This window comes from Diorhabda carinulata, chromosome 2, assembly GCF_026250575.1.
Source record: "Diorhabda carinulata isolate Delta chromosome 2, icDioCari1.1, whole genome shotgun sequence".
NCBI classification, from domain to species: domain Eukaryota; kingdom Metazoa; phylum Arthropoda; class Insecta; order Coleoptera; family Chrysomelidae; genus Diorhabda; species Diorhabda carinulata.
The window spans coordinates 3058588-3079146 of NC_079461.1; the positions used below are offsets into that span (position 1 = coordinate 3058588).

Sequence of the window (20559 nt, forward strand, 5' to 3'; positions counted from 1 at the left end):
GAAGAAAAAACAATAGAATACAACTAAATTTGTACTTCAAACTAATATTAGATTAATTCTGTTTTTTTTTATATCCCAAATCGACATGAGAAACACCCTGAATGTTTTCAACTTAGACGCCGAGACGTCTGGCGTCACTTTCTCTTCAACGTTATCTCAGTGGCCTGTAAAATTTAGATGATTCGGTTAGAAAAAGAAAACACTTTCATACGTCGCTTTTGTGTTAGGAAAAGATAAATTCTAGTATCTGAAAATTCGATAGAGCACAGAGCGCGGTTGCTCAGCTTCCTTGTTAATTTTATCCAGTCGGTACGTACACAGATTGCGGTTCAAATTATTCGAAAATAACCAGTGCTTGAGAGTTATTAGAGGTTCTAGTTGTGATTTACAAGAAATTAACAATATGGTCAAATCATTTATGTATTTTATGAGTTTAAAAACAGGAGCCGCTATAATGGGGGCCACTAATATTGTAAGTCTTTTTTAATAAGATTTATTACGTCCAATTATTTTATTATTTTTATAAATTTTTTGAGAACATGTTCGTGGACCTCGGAAAATCGACATATCCACTATATTATCACGTAAAAACTTGTATTTTGGCATCCTATAACTATTCTCTAAATTCTAAATTTTTTGTAAATATCTCGTTTTCTATGGGTTTTACGCTATTTGTGTTCCGTATCAATATTGTAGAGAATTTAATTCTCTACAACTTTTCTATTTAACATTTTTTCATATATTAAACTGTTTTCGAAATAGAGGGCGTAGAGCGTGCGGTTAAAGAATTATCTGAGGCGAACTGGTAACCCTGCTCAAAAACTCGTTATATCAAGGTTATAATCCATTTCTAAATATATAATTATTAGTTTTTATCAACTTTTAGATATAATTCAATTTTTCTTTCAAATAATTCTAAAATTTATCAATTCAATAATACTCTTTCACTAATTGAAAAATTACTAAGGGACACACTTATATATTTTCTCATGGACACAAATAGCATTTGAAGTAGAAAATAATTGAGTACATCTTATTCAAATTCCGTAAACTTGCTGCAGTATTTGAAGAAAAAAACTGTCAGGTTCAGAGATTATTTGATTGTGGAATGCAAACTTTATTAGTAGTTTATAATGCTTCGAAATCTGTGGATAGTATCGATCATCTCCTTTATGCACTATACGTCAAGTCAACAAAGTCGAATAAACCTGTGCAATTATCAAATATTCCACCAACGAGTGGAGTAAATCACCAACATTTCCACCGCGTTTATTATCGACCCAGAAATCATGAGACAAATGTCGTTGAAGACGGTAATGAAGAGATAAAGGAAGAAGATGAAAAAGAAGAAGAAGAAATCGATTTTTGTGACCTTATATACAGGTTTTTACCTGGTAATATACTGGATATGTCGATTTTCCCAGATATTCTCTTAAAATGGCCTAAGATAACATATAACGTCCTTTTATGATTTTGTGTATCAATGATTCCATAACATACTCCCCCTCAAATTATTCCGATTTAAATAATAACTTTTTCATAATAAAAAGTATTCACAGTTCAAGATGCATTTACAAAAATTCAATCGAATAATCGCAAATTGTGAAATAATGAGTAATAAAACTTGGAGAAATATCTTCACTCGCCTCCAATTACTGTCTTCTAAGGAGATTTCTCATAAATAAACTTCTCGGAGTATATTCTGTCACAAAAACATGCAACAAATAAACCGTCTGGTCCTTCGAGCCTTCAATTGGTTCATATCCGACTTGAAGGACCATTTGATGTCATTTTAAGAGTTGGTGTGGCGATCTCAGAGTTTTTGGTACATATATGTTCCTTATCTTCAGTTTTGGGAGTCTTAAGAATCAATAAGTTTAGGGTAATGTGATTATTCGCCTCCATTTACTGTCTCGTCCAACAAAATAATATCAACAGTCATCTGTGAGTTGATCTTCCAAGATACTTTATAAATTTCGTTGTGTCCGTAAAATCATGGAAAGTATTGAATGTTCTAGACTTTTTGTTGAGATCTCTGCTCCCAAAACACTTGAAATAAATCCCGATATGTTGGTGGCTGATCGAATACAGAAAGTACAAGATATTGTAGGAGAATGGGTATCTCACACGTTTCAGTGGTTTCATTTTTGATCGTTTACTCGGGTTCTGTTTACAATCAACAACTTCACGAATTTTTACATCAATTGATAACCTTGAGAGCATCACAGCAATCCAGATACCAAACAGCTGTGTGTGTGTGTGGGTTTCGAGATGAATCGGCGAAAAGGAAAGCAAGGAAAGGAAATAATGAACGTGGAATATTATGCCAACGACCATGTTCGGCCAAAAAAAATGTTCGTTTGAATCAGGACAATGCAAGAGTTTCCATGATTTAGGTTACCAATTTCTATAACATCCATCAGATTCTTCAGATTTATCGCCGAGTTATTAATCTTGTTTCCAGCTTGAAGAAATGGCACGACAACAAATGTTTTGGAAAAGATGAAATAATTGTGGAAAGTGCTCAAAAAAGAATACCGCGGGGAGTAAATTTTTTCTCTAGTAACCTGAGATTCATTTAAAAATTTTTCATCCGTTACATTCTGCTGTAGATTGGTGTTAAGTTCGATAATAATCTATAAAACCGATTTATTTGTAGATGTTCTCTATAACCGCTACTGTAGCATCAAGTGTAGCACTGTATCACCACCAAACTGGAGAAGACGAGCTCTATTTAATTTTAGCTCTTATCTTGGGAATATTCAACATATTTGTTGCTGGTGTTATCATAGCGGCTTTGGTTAAAGTAAATATCTTTAAAAAATTATACAACAATAGTATTTTAGTAACAAAATCTTCCATATTGTTTTACTAGTTTGTAATATTTATTTTTATTTTAGGGATGCGAAAAATATGTATTTCTATACATTATTTTAGAAATGACGAATCTTTTTATTATCACAGTTTTTGCTGCAATCAACGTATTCGAATATAAATCATTTAGTCTTGCTGGTCTTCTACTTGTATGTTGTAAGTATATCTCTAATAAACTAAAACTTCACGCATTAGTACGAAAAGAAAATAAGCAGTAGTGCCTAAAAAACGTATTATTAAGGTCTACGTATTGTAGTGGCTAAAGTACAAGTATGAAGTTAATATTAATGTATTTTTAGTCTTTCTTTGGTATGGTCTCTACTGTATGGTTGGATTCTACAACGAATTAGCAGAATACAATAGTGTGAAATCAGGCGTTATTGAAATCACTTGCAACACCAACATCAACCCAGTAGTTTTTCCTGAAAAAGCCATCGAAAGTACCGCAGTGTAACTGAAGAATACACGCTTCATTTATATGTTTGTGACTATTAAACTACTTCACTTTGAAGAACCAACAAAAAACAGTTTTTATCAAGTTGTAATTTGTATTATTTACAAATCTTTATTTGAAGGAATTTAGAGAAATCGGAAAGATTATCATTAAACAAATATATAATTTCAATCTCTCTGCTAAATTTATTAGATTCTTTGGTATAATATTATTCTTAACGTTAAATTACTTTCGTGTCCAACCGTAGCGACCCAGTCCGACCCTGCTGTTTTTTTACAGTACTCAGGAAATCTATCCTTGCGGCGCCTTATCGTTATTTTTGGAAGTGCGTTTACATTTAAATGACTAGAGGTGAAGTATCTTGTTACATTTTGATGTTGAAAAAAATCTTTAAAACTCGCTTGTGATTATTAAAAGTAAATCGAATCAATATAAATATTTGAGGTTAGATTGAATGTTAAGAATATTGAGATTTTTGGCATATTATAACTAAATATGAAATATTGTTGGTATCGTATGATAATTATTCATGTATTTATCTTTTTAATTTGATAATTGAATAGAATTTTTTTCTATCGTGTATAATTTATATAATTATAATTAAAATTGATTTCTTAGAAACGTAAACAAACAGCAGGGGCGGATTGGCTCGGGTGATTCTCACGTTAATACCTTCTAGTAAGGATTTTCAGATTGGAATAAAATTATTTTGAAAACTCTTTCTTTTGATTTATATCGAAAAATTAGTAAATTCGAGTAGGTGATTTTGAGAAATATAATAAAGGTATAGGCATTTAAAACTGTGTTACAAAAAAATTAATTCTTAAATTTATTGTCTGAAATATTTATTATTAATGTTGATAAAAAATATGTCGAGTTAGATTATTCATTGAAGAAATATTTAAATATAAATTGTTCAAAAGAAAATAGGTAAAATATGAATATAAACATAGAAGGAGCTGTGTCTTTTTTAAATAATAAAAAACTGTTTATTAAGAATTATTTATTTTTAGTATCAAAAAGTATTATTACAAATATAGCGTAAAAAGAATATTTTAATAAAAGTCAAAGCAGTCCGTTATCAAAAGTGCAGTCTTTGATGAAGATAAAACTTCTAGTATGAATCTTCAGGTAATAAACAAAAGCCACGGAGATTATTGAAGCGGCAAACTGAAACAGAATACGAAAATTTATAACAAATAATTAGAAATCCAAGCGAAGTCATCTTCAGTTTAGTTACAAGGTGGCATATTTTAATTTAACTTAATTATCAAAAGCGAATTGTCTCAATCAAAGATTCTAATGGAAATTGTGATATGATTTTCTATCATCTTTCTTCTTTAACCAGCGCTATGGTTCCTTGAGAACCAAGCATGGTGCCTCCAACGTCAAAACCCTAGCTGGATCAATTCCGCCTCAACGTCCTCCAACCTCTCAGTCACCAGCCTTCAGGAACTCCATACATAGCTCTACGCGAGTTTCGATCAGAAGGTATCCTTCCAACGTGTCCCAGCCACCTCAGACGCGCTCCCCTGGTAAACGCCACCATCTGTCTCAGCTCAGTATTTTCCTCCGGATCCTCCACGCACAGAGTCAAAAATCTTTCGCAGGATCTTCCGTTCCCAGCAGTTTAAAATCCGCTTGTCGTCTTCATAGTCCATGTCTCGCATCTGCCTACGGGACCGATTATTGTCTTGTAAATTGTGAGCTTTGATCTTTGTGCTGAGCTGCACAGGTGATACATGAAATTTGATGATCTGTAGCCATTTTTAAATTGTGTGCGATTTTTTATAGTGGCACCACTAAAGACGAAGATGAAATCAGTCAACTGTGTCTTTGGCCTTGAATTAAGCCCTGATTTATCTATAACTTGGACAAGATCTGAATCCTGTCGATTTTTACGATACGAGTTTATGAAGGGATAAGTTTGAGGGCTCCTTGAAGGCAAATTTTGGATTGATTCAAACTTATGTACCTCTTACCTCAGCTAGTGATAAAAGACATATAGAAATCCCAAGAACGATTTGACAATGTCGTATATAATTAGATATTTCAATGTTACAAGGATTTTCGAAAATATCATTGGAATCAACCTTGCGGCAACTACTTGGTATACTATCAATCCAATACTTTGATCCGTTATACCCACAACATTTCAACTAAAATAAAATTGATCAACTACATGAAATATAAAAGATTTCAAACACTTACTCTGTGTTGTATGAGATCAACAATATTAGCATTTTCTTCGCAGGTATAATTTTCAAATATATCTTCTACAGTCGTGTCTAATCTGTTTTGGAAAACTGTTACGTTTCCTATTTTATAAAAGGAGTTTACTCCTATTGTAAGTTGAAGTATAAATACCACCAGCAAGATCGCTATATACTAAACAATTATAAAAAAAAATTAATTAGTTGGGTAATAAATTCTAGATTATCAACAATTTACCCCCCTAATAAGCGATGATGACGCTGCTCATGAGAATTAATAATAGACAGCCACTTAAGGGTAATAAATAATTTACATACTTCAAATAATCATACACAATTGAAACTCGATCAGTTTCCGAACAACAATGAACGTCATCCAGGTTAGTTTCCGAACATTTAGATCATGATTAAGCACAATAATCAAAGGTCAACAACTACTTAGAATTATTATATATATATTTACATAAATACCAAAGCGGCGCGTGCCGAATCTCTAAGAGCAGAGTAGCTCCGCTGAGATTTGAGCGTTCGAGTCAACGAATGTCAACGTCTTGCCTGGGTTCGTGTATTAGGAGGGGGTGTCATGAAACAATGTGGAAAGTGCACGTATGTTGATATGCTGGTTTTTCCTAAAACGTGTATCAGATATGTCCGAGAGGATTTAGTTAATTGCTATTCGGATATTAAGAAGGTTATGAAAGAGAGGTGATTTGGAATTCCCAAAAGAAGGTAACTTGGAATTCCCACAATCTGGTTAACCCGATCATAGTTTCCGAAAGGTCTTGTAGTAGCGGGAGTTTTCAGAATTCTCTTTACTTAAGCCGACCTTCAAATCATAGAAACTTATTTTCATAATAACCCACATTGAATACTACCGATATATGTTTTGATCTCTTTCGAAACGTTGACGTGACCCCGGACATTTAAATCGGTTATGTTCAGCGAATGTTTTGACAGAAGTACCGTTTGAGTTGAAATCGATGATTTAGTCTCGATGACAGACAAAATGCCACGAACTTAAATTCCATGGCAACTGTGATAGCAGCGAATCAACGACAGTCAACAGTTACTAACTTGGGATTTTGACATTAAAAAATGCAGGGTTGCCAATTGAAACTTACCAATGCAACGTATTTGATCCTCTCAGTGAGACATCCATAGCAACCGAATACTGCAAGAAATATTAGGACTGTTCCTAGAGGTATGGTGAGAACAGGTATCACAATGAGATCTTCATATTCTTTAGGGATAGCGTTCGAAATTTCTTCTAAACTTATTTTATAAATAATTCCAAGTGATATAAGAACGATTCCAACTAACTGAAATTTTTCGAAAACTGCTTTTGTTATATAATAATGCATCAAAATAAGAAAGCAGAACGTTATTAGTAACACATTTAATTTGTTCACTTCTCAAAGGAACGAGCATCTCGTCGCAGTTAGAAATTTTAAACTAATTACTTTATATTTAATTATAGAAATTGGGGTTAGAAAGCATACCGAGAAGTTAATGTCATTTACTTTTGATTTCCGTTTACAAATTCATATTTTGTAATAACGTTTTGTTTTTAAGAATTTTTAGTTATCATTCTATTATTGATAAACCTGTCCAGACCTACAATGCACGAGGCAAATTTTCTAGATCATCACTGAGTGCTTCGTGACACTCAAATATTCGCGTCACCATAATTTAGATTGTCCAAAACACTTTTGCAACATTTCCAAGATTCCACTGAAAATTTCCTGCAAATTCGTTGCTCTTCTTTTGTTGTATATGTTAGGATACGGCGCTCAAACGAACATCAGAAGAAGTTGTACCAATTTAGAAAAAAAAAATGTCACCGATTTGATTTTCCCGCGCCGTCAGTATAATTTAATTCAACTATGTATAATGGCGTACAAGATCGCAAGGTTCCGCACTGTTCGAAGTTAATAAAACTTTTAAAATGAAATATTCAGTATATTACTGGAAATGTTAAGTTCTTCATGTAAATTAAACGATTTCGGTTGGTATCACTGTTACATAACGTTACTGCTTTTTTAATTACAACAATTTTGAATGATGTTACTATTTATTTAAGGATATTATTCACTTATGACATTTCTAGTTAATATTTTCCTATTTTTATTTTAACTTTAGCTCCAACCCTGTATTTACAAATAAAAAAATATATTATATTTACCTATTTTAAGTTTAATATCCAACAAATTTAACACATTCAATAAAAAAACTGCTAAGTTATCAAAAGAAATCTTCACTAGAAACTTCTTTAAGATAAATAATTCATGTTCAAACGAAGTACTTACTGCTAGTATGAAGTTAGTCCAAAACACTAAACATTTCAAAATGTCTTCATCACATCCCATTTTAATTAGAGTACAAATGACACACCATTTTCTGTCAATATTTGAATATTGATTTCATTTTATTTTATCAGGTATTTAGTATTACTTAGCAAATAGTATTGACGACAACACAATACAGTCGTGATTATGATACAATCTGCGACAAAACCATATTGCAAATGCGGTGAGTTGCTTTAAAAATAAAAACGATGGGTTCAAAAACGATTCTATTAGAACTACAACAACCCAGTAGAGTTTTCATTATTGCTATTGTGTATGTTTCGTATAATATTGTTTTGAACGACTTTTTTATCCGTTTTGCGACTGTGAATAATTTGGATTAGATATAATTTGTTTTGTGAGCGATTTTATGATGCTATTAATTCGCGTTTGGCGATATACTTTCAATGTCAATATAAACAATATTCATATTATCGGAGAATTGTTTAAATTAATTGTCTGGCTCATAATAAACTTTTAATAGCAGTTAAAACAATTAATTTGGTCCAGAAAATCAAAAGAGCATCAGACACTAATTGTTCAATTGTCCCATTTTAACAAATAGGCGTTAATTTTGCAAACAATTTAGAGATAAAGAAGGTTTTTCAACCTCAAACTAAGGTCTGGAGCTATGGTAAACCCTCCAGACCTATGTAAATATGTATTCTTTCCGGCCATATTCATTGAAGTGGGAATTTACAAAAAAGATTCTAACATTCTTTTGATGTGGTGAACAGATTTCCAGAAGATGAAATTCAAATGATATTCTAAAATCAAATTATAGAGACTAAACAATCAAAATTTCTCATATGTATTTTCGAAAATTATATACATTTCTTGATTTATAACCTTACATAACTCTTTCAAGTGTGTTGTTTATTTTGGTCGTATATTTGGCATATAAAAACATATAAATTTCAATAATATATCACCTGTATAAACTGTTCAATTGGATTTATTATTGGTAGCCGTTAAATTATTTTTGCTAATCGATTTTTGAAATAGAGACGTAAATAAATCGAAAAATATTTATTCTACTTTAAACTTAATACCAGTACCTATTCAATGAATAAGCACAATTATATTTATGTGTAAACATTTGAACTTATTTTAGAACTAACCTCTAAACAAAATAGAAATGTAGGTCATATAAGTGCTTCAACAATATTTATTTTTTTATTACAATTATATCATCATATTAGAATCCCCTACACGATTTTTGAAAAATATAACCTTTTTAGTATCTTGGGATCACCCTATATATTACAAGAACTACTTTAACTTCCGTTCATTGTAGGTCATTATTTGAAAAACCGCCATGGAACTGGAAGTTACTAAGTCTTTACTAAACCATTAAATCAACATAGTAATATTACATAAAGCAAATTAAATCTAAAAATTTCTTATTTATAAATAAAATAAAAATAAAAATCAATAAACCCGGCCCCGTATTAGAAAACGATAGACAAGGTATGGTAGATTCACAGCTATTTTATGTTCTTAAACTATTTCTAAGGAGTTGCCAAGTTTACCCGTAAATAATAATATTATTTAATAAATAATATAATATTTTGAAGCATACGTATTGGAATGCTACTTTTGTATTTATTTAGATATGCTAGATCCAAAACTTGGTTAAATTAATATCTGATTATTATCATAAATTTCAATGAAATCATCAATTTATTGAAGGAAGTTACTGTAAATTTCAACAATATAAAACGAAGCGGCAACTACGCTTTTATTATCTTTAAGATGTGAATATTTATAAATATGTTTGCACTTAATCACAGCAGAGTTCCAGTGTGAATTTTCTAGTTTATCAAAACAAAAAAGAAATTTTATTTTAATGACACCACATAATGAAATTAACTTCACGTCATTACTGCTTCCTTGTAGGATTCTTACACTTGGTAAGTTATTTATAAACATAAAAACACTAACATAACCTATATCAGTATTCGATTAATAGAGATGTGAAATGTATGTTATTTGTTCAAGATATTGATCACTATTTTTAAATGAGTATTGTATTTTAGATGTTGATTGTATTACGTTTATATGAAAGGATTTGGGAATTAATAGTTTTGGAAGAACCTATTGTAATACGAGAGCAAATGTTTCTATTTTTTTCGTATATCTTCCAAATAGTTACTGTTTCGTTACTGATTTATGGAACTGCTAACGTAAGTAGAGATGTTGATAATTCCAACCAATATAACAGAGTCGAACTCAGGAGAATAAAATGTTAGCCAGAGTATTTTTTTCATTTTTTTTTACAATGAATAGTACAACTACGAATTTAAAGCATATTACTATTTGTAAATTTGAAAATTGATGGATTTCAGTTTGTAAATTTTAAAGTTTATAATATAAGATAATTTCAAAACAAGTTAAAAAAGAAAAAGAAGTAGTAATTAAAAATATATATGAAAAATATTCAATATTTTATTAGAGTTCTATTTCCTTATATATGAATTAAGGTATAAATTGATTCTGGTAAAAAATTGGTTTAGATTTGATTTACATATTGTCCCGTCAAAACCAGATGGTCGTATGTAACATTTTTTATGAAAATCATATTGTTATACCTGAGACTAAAATCAGTTAGTATTATTAACTAGAAAAGGGCCTTATGTAAAATGAAATTTCAGTACCTCAAAACTGAAAGTTTGGATGAATTTTTGAAGTCAATAATACACGAAATTTTTTGAAAATAACAAAGTTAGCTTCACTTAAATAGTTGCCACTTTTTTCTGACTAATCGAAATCTCATGAAATTTGACGCATAGTCTTTTGAAAGTAGGTACTTCATAAACGTCGTTTAGATTTGACAATGACAGCGCCATCTATGTGTCAGTCACACGACTTATTGATTGATGTTATACATGCCATTTATAGTTTTCTATTTTGAAGGAGAATCCAAAATTCAGTATACCATGGCTACTAATAACAACTCCTGCATTCATCATAGTAACATTATATGGACTAAATGTTATATTTAAGGAAGAAGCAGGACAAGTTTTTTACAATTTTTTATCAATGGGTGCGTTTTATAAATTAAATATTAGTTTTGATGGTTAGTAATTGAAATGAAATTAATTTTTAGGTGCTATATGGATTATGTGGTATACAGTTTTGAAATATAATATTCAAAAAAGTCCTTTTTTTGAAAAAATTAAATACGTTAGATTAATTTCAAAATAATCGTTGATATAAGAATTTGAAATTAATCACCATGGAGAAGTATATTCTTCCTTCCAACAATATTTATTTACCAAAGAAACCAGAATTGTAGTTACCTTGTTTGTGATAAATAAAACGCAGAACTTCTTCTTTTTTATTTGTATAATCCCAATCCAAATTTAGCTATAAAGTGCGTAGAAAAACGATTTCATTTAATGAAGTTTTTTCTAACAATCCCCAATCATTACACGGATCAAAGTCTTGAGCTCTACGTAGGATTAGAATCAGAAACATTAATAAACCCAAATAATATAGGGCAATGTAGCACCATGACCCGTGAAACACTAAACTAAACACGTTAAATGTGAGTGCCCTGCACTCACACGGGCGCGGTTTAAACACCTGGGCAAACCCCACAACCTGCCTAACGACATAAGGGTTCAAGCCAAAGCGCCTGATCGGCTTCTCAAAGGACATCGGACTTTGGTAACGTCGGGCCTCTCTGAAGGCTACGAACTATGAAGCTGTTGATACTTCAAATCAATACCCCAAACCCTGATAATACAAATTTTAAACGTAATTTTATTATAGGTTTTGATAATACACTTTTGAGCTAACTTAGTATATGTCTTCTGACGATAAATCTGCTCTTCTTGAGTACATCCATGTGGGAGCTCCAGTATCTTCTCTTCTTCTTTAATAAAAAGATAATATTGATTCAACCTTTTGGCTGCGACGCCCTTCTATAGTAGGGCCAGTGAATTTTTCCCGGCTTTGCCCTATTTTAGTAGATCTAGACGAATTTTCTGTGCTTGCGGGTCATCCCTAAAGTCTGGCGCAAGATTTTTAACATTTGACTGTTGCAACTGACTAATATAGTCCCATAAACGCATTCTAATAGATTTCAGAAATTATTGATAAAGTAATACAAGCAGTTAGGTTAAATTCTGCCCAATTACAGTCGACACAACAGACAGGAGTAGGCATCATCAAACATCTTTCACGTAGACAGAAATAATTATTCACTCTACTATTATTACATTTTTTACATTACAGTTTATCATGTTTTGTACTTTTTGACTATTTTTTCCTCTTTCGTATCTTGTTTTTTGCAGAAATGAAGCTTTCACCTATTCTCTAGCCTGTTTAAATTGGATACTAAATCTGAGTTTAATCCGATGTGCAGATTTCCCTTAAAGTTTCTTTTCCTAGACTTCTGTACAGTTTACTGTATATTTCACTTCTTCTTCTGTTAAACCTACTCTTTTTGTAGAATCTAACCATCTTTTCTATGTTCCTTGGACAGCTGGTTGAGATGCTGTTTATGTTTGAACGAGATAATAGCCGGAATTAAAAAAAAAACTAACAACATTTTTTGATTCAAATGAACAGAAGTAAAATGTGTGTGTCGTTGTTGTGAACGCACCTCGTATATATGTATATTTCTTTCATGTTATGAATCTGTTCGCCGTATACATATACTGAATGTTGTTACCGTGGCAACAAGCTGTATTGTGGTTTTTATTCTTAGACCTTTTTTTGCTTGTCTAGTCTGCGAACTCTGGGCCGTAAGATAAATAGAAAAAGAAATGTAACACTTGCTTTTTGGCCTTGGTAGTGTGCGTGTGATTGTTATTGTGCTACTATCTTATAATATATTTATATTTTATGTATTTTGGTTGATGTCAATTAGCAAGAGTGTATAAATGTTTTAGTTTCAATGTACAATTTAGTTAAACAGTAAATACAGTCCACTACTTATTGGTTTATGGTTTAATGATGTAGTAAAGGTGAATAAGAAGAAAGTTTAGTGTTTTATTTGCCATTACAAATGAACTAAAAAATAACGTAATCAGGAATCTCCTGTACAGTCGTCCATCATCATATTTGTTTTCAAATGACAGCTACTTGAATAGGCCTATTATATATAGAGGATAAAAAAGGTATTCTTCTTTCCTTTGCAACTTGGTCTCTGCCTATATGATTAAGCAGTTATCTAATATTCTGTATTGTTTTAATGTGGAAACGTTATGAAAAAAAGTGTGAGGGAGAAATGCTTTATTGCCAATAAATTGTTACAATTTGTAAACAAAAGCTTGCTAAAACTAAAAAACAAAACAAAAATAACTAAATAAAGATAAAATGTCGAATTTTTTCCTTACCTCCAAATTATTTCCACATTCGACTATGCACAAATAATTGATATTTTAAATACACTACACTATTCACTAATTTATATTCACTGCTTGCAATTAGCGTTTTTACTCGTTCTTCTACTATTGGATTAAACTCTCCACTCTGCTCGTATTTATGTGACAGTATTTTTCTCGAAAATTCGATTTTTCAAAATTCAAAAAAAGAGTTATTGGCATTATAATGACAATAAATTGTATTTAATACTGTTTTTTTTTTTCAAAAAAAACTTTATTTTTTAACGTATTACTGTAGCTGAAATCTGAGCAACAAACTCAATTTTATCGAAGCTATGGGTAAAAAAAAATATTTTTTGTACGATTATGACAAATGTATACAAACATTTTATTATTTTAGACTTATGTAAACAATATTCAACGAAAATTTTTCAGTCGTTTGAGAAAGAAAATAGAAGAAACACTATTGTATCCTCTATCTATGAAATTGACGGTTTTAAAATCTCCATTTAGATAAATTTGGAATAATATACTCCAAAATAGCCAGCAAATACCTAAAACACAATAATTATTTATGTTAAACCGAGAAATTATTTTTCAAAGTAAAAGTCTAGATGTTTTCCGGATAAGTACTTTTATCGCAATGCATGGTACAATGTTTTGTTAACCATATGTCATATGTCATCGATTGCCATCACTATACGTCAAAAGTCAACTTTGAGTAACTTCATCATAATTTAGAGTAAAAGGTTTAGAATTGAATTTCAGTCCAGTAAAGTTAATGTACAACCATTTTATTTAGTATCATTTAAATCAAGATCAAGTGATATTTCAAATTATCTCGTCCAGAAATCAGTACAATAATTTCAATATGAAAATGATATCTATACGACGTTTATCTATGAACCGTAATCTAAGAAAACAGTTGTCCTACTTCAAAATGGTGGCCGTAGGGTAAATAATTGATTTTGTCGTATGAACCCTTGTTAACTTTTCTTGGTTTTTTCGATAGTAAGAGTTGTTTTGTATTGTTTTTGTTTTATAATGGTAAGAAGTCTCAATATATATTTTTTAGCTCTTTCAGTAGAACTAATAAAGCTGAAACTGGGGATTTTCTAAGTTTTGTTTTAATCAGTTAGTTATTAAGGTTGCTCATTAAATTCAAAAGAGCTTTAGTGAGAATCCTGGTCATTTTCCACAAGTTGCCAATATATTTGCTTCTCAGACTATTTTTACCGCTTATGTACACTAAGCACAATACTGCATAGTCTACTTTAAGTAGACATTTCGCAACAAAAATGGGAATAATAAGGGCTAAAAACTCAGAAATAACCTAATAAACTACACAGAAAATTACAGCAAAAGCATTTGTTTATTCTACGGCGGCCATCTCTAAAAGGGCATCAGCTGATTTTGACAATTCGTTAAATTGCTCAATGTTATAAAGAAGTTGGAGCCATCTAAAGGTATAAAGTTTAACTATTGGTTTCACATCCAGTATAAAATATTAGCAAATTTAAATCATATTGATGGTGCAAAATTGAAATGTCATTTTATTGCTTATCATGACTGACAGAATAAATTTGAGAGAAAAAATATAAAAAAAGGGAGACAATGATACAAATTTTTGAGATGTACTAAGAAAAAACAGAAATTTTTATTGTTGAATAAAACCAGTTCAAATTCAAACCATTATAAATTATCTGAAAGCAAGTTCCAACCTTTTAAACCAGAAATTCATTACATATTTCAAGAAGGCAACATTTCATATTGTTTAGTAGACGACTCTGAATAATTATTTTGTGTTTTAATAGAAACAGTAGTGATTAAACTTACCGATAATAATAAAATTTAATAGAAGTTGTTTTATTAAATAAGTTTTCATATCTCTTAATCCTATTAGCACCATAAATGTCATGTACGTAAAAGGCAACAACATCACAATTAGCCAAGGTAACAAAAAACGAACTGCATTCTGGAAAATAATCAAATTTGAAATTGTAGCGTATATTAAACAAAACACAAAAACTATTTCGTTAAAATTTCTAAATGATTTTGTGTTTACATTATTGGAAATCCCTTTTTGATAAAAATACATTCTGTTTTACTGGTTATCTACGTTGATCCAAGCCGCTCATAAGTAGAGACCACAGCTGATTAAAGCACAGGTCCGGCTTTAAATATATCATCTGTATAAAATCCCAGCTTTAATTCATTTAAGCATTTTTTTTAGTTACAACAGGATCAAATAAATTAATATTCATTATTTTTTATAACAATAGGTACATACTAACCTTAAAAACAGAAAAAAATAATAAAAATATAATTAAAAAATGTCCGGTATACAAAATAATTGCCTCTATGTTTTCTCTGTTTTCTAACTTTTCGTCTTTTTCAAAATGAGGGGCATCACGTAAAGTATTGGTTAAACCAATGTACAGGAGTATCTGGAAAATAACAACTGTATTCAAACGTTACTAAGATAATTATTAATTTGAAACAAAAGGTAGAAGTGAACTTACCGAATGTATAGTTCCTATAAAACACACAACCAGTTTTGTAATATTTACTCTACTAAGTCTTCTTGTAATCATATTTCATATTTTCTATATATTTTGTCACATATCTGCATGGAGTATTTATGATTATAATAGAAAAAAAACTTCATAACGATGAATGTTGAAATTTAATCAGCATTTTGCTTGTTTCTTTATCAGGTCTTATCGCCTGAAACGAAATGAAGTGTTTTGTTTAATATTCATTGTATATCGATTATATTTTCCGTTACACTAAAAAAAATCATCACTCGAACAAAGTTTTCTGATCAAAATTGTATTCCCAATTAATAAAATAGAATTTATAATCCAAGCTGTACGAGGGTAAGCCAAATTTTTTTTCTACAACTCTATTGAATTAATAAAGATGTACAACAAAAAGTTTTCGGTGGTTGTGAAAACAATTTTGCACGTCTGAACGTCCATGAAGTAAATCCACGATCTTGATATTGAATCATTCATATCAATTAAAGAAGACAGAGAAGCAATTAACAAACTATACACGTTGAAAGATGTAATGATGTCGAGGATCGTTATTTGCTATTTTTTTTTTATGTGTAATTGATTTTAATACTAATACACCTATCATAAAACTAAAATGAAATTTCTCTAGTACAAATATTAGCCTTCAAATACATACTTCCACATCTTGAACTTCTTTTTAAGTCAAAGATATTCGAGATGCAATTAATGTATTTCAATAAGGCTGAAAACTACAAAATTTATTGTGTTCATTAGAATATAACTAAAATCAAAAATATGTATTCATGTCACTCATTCAATACATCCGAAAAATATGGTTTTATTACTTGTTTTCATTCAACACCGTAAATTACAAACAGATTGAAAAATATCAAAAGTCCGTCACTGGCAGCACAATATTTAAACATTGAAATAAATAGCAAACTGTATAAACATGTAGGTAAATTATTTTAAAGCTAAACAAATAACAGTACTACCTAACCCATTAAATCTTGATGAATACCCGTTAATGTACAAAAATAAATACACATACTCATCTAATTTTAACACTAACCACGTGTCTGTGAAAGTTCTATTACAATTTTATCTATGTCTATGACTGACTTACCTGTCTGTCTGGTAAACAAAATTCGTTCTGTGAATCAGAATACCAGTTTTTGCCTACCTCTTTGCGTCGAGAGAACCATTTAATTCACTAACATGTAACATGTGGTGTTTAATGTAGTTTTTTATTTCTATGAATTATTACCACAGAACCGGACGTGCTCTTAGAACAGTCAACTCACGAATGATTTCAAGGATAGATTATTATTATATCAATCAAGAAGCTATGAATATAGTATCTTTAAAATACGATTTGAATATAATTTGTTCAAACATGATACTGAGAAATCTGATAACAATAGATAAAAATTTGTCGGTTATTGAAATAAGTAATTCTAATAATTTGTAAAACAAAACAAATTGAAAAAAATATGAAACGGAACAATCGATAATCGCTGGTTATTAATAGCTTAACATACTAAAGGAAAAGTGAATATCATTGGCGTATCGTATGATTTAAATTTTTTGATAAATGAATCAACAGACGTAATTACGGGTAGTAGTGTGAAATAATACAGATATACGGTGCGTTAAAATTATTTGAAGCAAAAAAACTATCGTTGTCTATGTTTGGTGGTGAAAGGCGGTTACAAAGACATAACCGTAGAATGAAAATCACCGTCAGACAGACAATGGTTTATTTAAAAAAATTTATACGCTTGGGAGAGCTACTATAGAGGAAAAAGAGAATAGAAACCTACATTAAGTGGTAAAAATGAAGGAGGGATATTGGAAATATATATCACATCACGACAACGCCGTAGCATACTTTTGATCAAGTCCTCCAAGAAATATTGAGTCATTAAAACCTACTGCAGTTGTTGGTATCAAATCTCACCCTTATATAAACATTGTCCCACAAATGCTCAATACCTCTCGAAGGTACTGGTGTACTAATCTAACAGTACCAATTCTGTGTAAGCCCTTAAACATGATAAACCATTCTTCCAATGTGTTGAAGGTCTTATGCGGAACTTCAACATTCCAGTGCGCATATTCTTGTGCGAACTGGACTTCAGCTAACTCTCGTTGAAGCTGTCTTGCCGTTACATGTCTTCTTCGTAAAGCTTGTAATCTCAAAAATCTATTTTCTGTAGCTGTAGTTGCCTAAGGCCGAGCCTGCACTGGCTTTCCATCATCAAGGTCTCTTCCACGAATAACAGGACGGTCTATATAACAAAATCTGTCTGGATTTAAAATCATGGAATGTTTCGAATCCAATAACTCATAAAAAATACCTAGTAGCAAAATTCTAAATACTATAGCTTATTTATATTGTAACCAGTCACACATTCTCACATATTTTTCTATTAGTGTCATTGTGGTAAACGAAAATTGTTTTTATTACTATTCTCCCTTCACAAAAAGCTCTGGACATTAAATACCAGTTATAAGCGGTTATTCTAGTTGTAAATATACTATTGTGATATAAAAGATTTATTTAAATAAACTTTATATAATCAACTTACCTGTATCTGAACATTAAACATCGCATTCAAATAATTTCAATTCGATTACAAGAAATATTAAATTCTGAGAAGACACTGTTAAACTTGAAATATTTCTCGTGTCAGCATACGTATTTCATTAGACAAAGTGCAAAATTATATTAGCGAAAAAAGTATTCGTTCGTGGTAGTGGCGTGGCGGGTAACAAATATTATTTTAACTGACCTTCCACCCTCCCCATCCAATACTCAGTCTCCAGAACGGCCGGCGCCTTTGCGTCCTATAACCAAACATCCCAGAATTTGATCGCCCAGCAGACTTTCGTATTTTGTTTTTCATATATAATACAGGGTGGGATTTGGTATAGATTAATAATAGAATGTAAATTGTAGAAGAATTTGTAATCCTGAGACGAAAGAATATATAAATCTATTGGGAAAAAAGGAAATTAAATTATTTCAATGAACTCTTTTTAATTGGTATTTATTATAAAAAATTGTACAAATATATTATCATTATTTCTCGTAAAAATCTGTCTATATATATACATTATTGATTAAATCATAATTTTAAGAATAATTATTCTACTCCAAGAATAAATTAAGGCCAATAATAGAATTTGGCGTCTAGTCTCTAGTTCAATTGTGCCAATCTGACATGGGCGTACCTAAAATCATATTTTTCAATATTTTTACCGATGAATTTATATAAAAAAAATACATCACAAGATTAGTTTTTGTCTCTACTTTTTTATTATATTCATTTTATTAAGTTTCGCGTCTGTTTGCTTGGGATAAAAATTTGAAATTGTAAAGCCGGTACTACACGATACGTTTGCGGCAAACATTCGCTTCCCAACGTACGCCTGAACATTGGAAGGAAGACTGGATGTAGTACTGCATGGCAAAACACGGGTAATTATCTAAAAATCATCCTCACCCCCTATCGAATTGGGGTTATTAGAGGGAGGTAATTACAATATATGGAAGGTGGAATTGTTTTTAACAATTTTATACAACTTCAAAGTTTTAGCTGATCACTTATTATATGAATACTTTTTTAGGTTAGAGTAGGTTAGGTTAGGTTAACAGGGTACAGGCTGAATTTGTAGCACCTTCGTTGGTTGGATTTAGCAAAAATTTTCAGAGAGACTTCGGCTACTTCTTCTTTAGTTCTTTTCACCTCGCTGGTTTATACGTACTTTTATTTGTAATAACATAAACTTGCTACAGAAAAAAGCAAAAACTGCATTTTTTTTCCCGAGTTCTAAGTACCTATATTTGTAAAAAAATATTTTCAACTCATTGTTGTTTTGATGTTCCTCCTAGGAATATTTCCATTTTGAAAATAATGTTAGATCCTGGCTATAACATTTCTCTGATTTTCTTTGTCTGATTCAGTGAATCCTAAAGTGGTCTAGGTAAATACAAGAGGTCCACGAAGGGCTCCACAGGGGTTTACAAAAATTTTTATCCTAAGATAAGTGATTCTCAACCTCCAGAGATCATGACAGAGACTCAAGAGGAGTTTGAACAAGTTCACATTTTTAAATTTTCACATTTGTGTAGGAGTTTTGGAAATATTGTTGAAATATAGTAGCAGGGGGTCGATCAAAGACAGTAATATTTTGAAATTGATCCAAGAGGAAAACAAAACTAAACACCTCTGGTTTAGGTTTACGAGATTTACTTTCAAGTTAGATAAATTACTAAAACATAAAGAGAACCAACTTCCTTATGGTATTTTTCTTTCTGAATCTATACCAGGATTGGTTATTAACATTACTGAACCAAAATAGTACCACTACTAATTAGGATGAAGCATCTCTGAATGCATTAAGTTCTAAATAACATTGTGTATATACCTTTAGATTATTCTTAACAATGGATCCGTTTTTGGTGGCAAAGTCGACACAGAACCTTGTTGAACCATCTATCTTATCGACCAGTACTATCCCTCATTTTTAAATTGTTTGTTACGCTAATGAAATGGTTAATAGGTTTGAACCTAGACTGATAGGTAGATATATTTCCTCATTTAGTGTCTGGCAAGGTAAAGTACTAGTAAGATGTAGTTTCACAAAAAAAAACATACCGATCCTAAATGCAAAGGTAAGTAATAGGCTCAAATCAATTTATTCTGATTTTATAACTAAGATTTTTGGTTACATACAAACAAGTGTCAGAATAGACCTCATGATAATAAATTCAAAAGGGACTTTTGTGAAATGTATAGAAACAAAATTCAT

At 30.8% G+C, this 20559-nt stretch overlaps 4 protein-coding genes across 9 annotated transcripts; 2 read left to right on the forward strand and 2 right to left on the reverse strand.

Moving 5' to 3' along the window:
* Nucleotides 1-294: 294 nt before the first annotated feature.
* Nucleotides 295-4327, forward strand: LOC130904064 (uncharacterized). Its single transcript, XM_057816595.1, has 4 exons — nucleotides 295-472; nucleotides 2660-2806; nucleotides 2901-3030; nucleotides 3174-4327. Exons 1-4 carry the CDS (start codon nucleotides 404-406, stop codon nucleotides 3326-3328), a joined length of 501 nt encoding a protein of 166 aa, XP_057672578.1. The 5' UTR covers nucleotides 295-403; the 3' UTR covers nucleotides 3329-4327.
* Nucleotides 4317-8066, reverse strand: LOC130904062 (23 kDa integral membrane protein-like). 2 transcript variants are annotated; one of them, XM_057816593.1, is made up of 5 exons: nucleotides 7848-8066; nucleotides 6663-6860; nucleotides 5540-5716; nucleotides 5311-5487; nucleotides 4317-4498 (listed from the first exon to the last, which is right to left on the reverse strand). In XM_057816593.1, exons 1-5 carry the CDS (start codon nucleotides 7905-7907, stop codon nucleotides 4394-4396), a joined length of 717 nt encoding a protein of 238 aa, XP_057672576.1. In that variant the 5' UTR covers nucleotides 7908-8066; the 3' UTR covers nucleotides 4317-4393. The 2 variants fall into 2 exon arrangements, with proteins under 2 accessions (XP_057672576.1, XP_057672577.1); XM_057816594.1 differs by having other exon boundaries at nucleotides 5304-5487; nucleotides 7848-8058.
* A 1563-nt stretch (nucleotides 8067-9629) lies between these two features.
* On the forward strand, nucleotides 9630-11221 carry LOC130904065 (uncharacterized). Its single transcript, XM_057816596.1, has 4 exons — nucleotides 9630-9799; nucleotides 9926-10072; nucleotides 10803-10932; nucleotides 10996-11221. Exons 1-4 carry the CDS (start codon nucleotides 9749-9751, stop codon nucleotides 11091-11093), a joined length of 426 nt encoding a protein of 141 aa, XP_057672579.1. The 5' UTR covers nucleotides 9630-9748; the 3' UTR covers nucleotides 11094-11221.
* Nucleotides 11222-13574: 2353 nt separating this feature from the next.
* On the reverse strand, nucleotides 13575-18509 carry LOC130904066 (uncharacterized). Of its 5 annotated transcripts, none has more exons than XM_057816598.1 (5): nucleotides 18333-18509; nucleotides 15745-15949; nucleotides 15517-15669; nucleotides 15059-15197; nucleotides 13575-13776 (listed from the first exon to the last, which is right to left on the reverse strand). In XM_057816598.1, the coding sequence occupies exons 2-5, from the start codon at nucleotides 15814-15816 to the stop codon at nucleotides 13640-13642; spliced, it is 501 nt and encodes a 166-aa protein (XP_057672581.1). In that variant the 5' UTR covers nucleotides 15817-15949; nucleotides 18333-18509; the 3' UTR covers nucleotides 13575-13639. The 5 variants fall into 5 exon arrangements, with proteins under 5 accessions (XP_057672581.1, XP_057672582.1, XP_057672585.1 ...); XM_057816599.1 differs by lacking the exon at nucleotides 18333-18509 and adding an exon at nucleotides 16868-17091; XM_057816602.1 differs by lacking the exon at nucleotides 18333-18509 and adding an exon at nucleotides 16793-16865.
* Nucleotides 18510-20559: the final 2050 nt, after the last annotated feature.

What these genes read in the sequence shown, in the direction of transcription:
- LOC130904065 (XM_057816596.1), top strand. Translation starts at nt 9,749, where the DNA reads ATGAAATTAACTTCACGTCATTACTGCTTCCTTGTAGGATTCTTACAC. An exon ending in TTGTAGGATTCTTACACTTG is followed by an intron (nt 9,800 to 9,925) that starts GTAAGTTATTTA and finishes ATTGTATTTTAG; the next exon opens with ATGTTGATTGTATTACGTTT. An exon ending in TTACAATTTTTTATCAATGG is followed by an intron (nt 10,933 to 10,995) that starts GTGCGTTTTATA and finishes ATTAATTTTTAG; the next exon opens with GTGCTATATGGATTATGTGG.
- LOC130904064 (XM_057816595.1), top strand. Translation starts at nt 404, where the DNA reads ATGGTCAAATCATTTATGTATTTTATGAGTTTAAAAACAGGAGCCGCT. An exon ending in TAATGGGGGCCACTAATATT is followed by an intron (nt 473 to 2,659) that starts GTAAGTCTTTTT and finishes ATTTATTTGTAG; the next exon opens with ATGTTCTCTATAACCGCTAC. An exon ending in TCATAGCGGCTTTGGTTAAA is followed by an intron (nt 2,807 to 2,900) that starts GTAAATATCTTT and finishes TTTTTATTTTAG; the next exon opens with GGATGCGAAAAATATGTATT.
- LOC130904062 (XM_057816593.1), bottom strand. Translation starts at nt 7,907, where the DNA reads ATGGGATGTGATGAAGACATTTTGAAATGTTTAGTGTTTTGGACTAAC. An exon ending in GGACTAACTTCATACTAGCA is followed by an intron (nt 6,861 to 7,847) that starts GTAAGTACTTCG and finishes GAAAAATTTCAG; the next exon opens with TTAGTTGGAATCGTTCTTAT. An exon ending in GGATCAAATACGTTGCATTG is followed by an intron (nt 5,717 to 6,662) that starts GTAAGTTTCAAT and finishes ATAATTGTTTAG; the next exon opens with TATATAGCGATCTTGCTGGT.
- LOC130904066 (XM_057816598.1), bottom strand. Translation starts at nt 15,816, where the DNA reads ATGATTACAAGAAGACTTAGTAGAGTAAATATTACAAAACTGGTTGTG. An exon ending in TTATAGGAACTATACATTCG is followed by an intron (nt 15,670 to 15,744) that starts GTAAGTTCACTT and finishes GTTATTTTCCAG; the next exon opens with ATACTCCTGTACATTGGTTT. An exon ending in TATTTTTTTCTGTTTTTAAG is followed by an intron (nt 15,198 to 15,516) that starts GTTAGTATGTAC and finishes ATTATTTTCCAG; the next exon opens with AATGCAGTTCGTTTTTTGTT.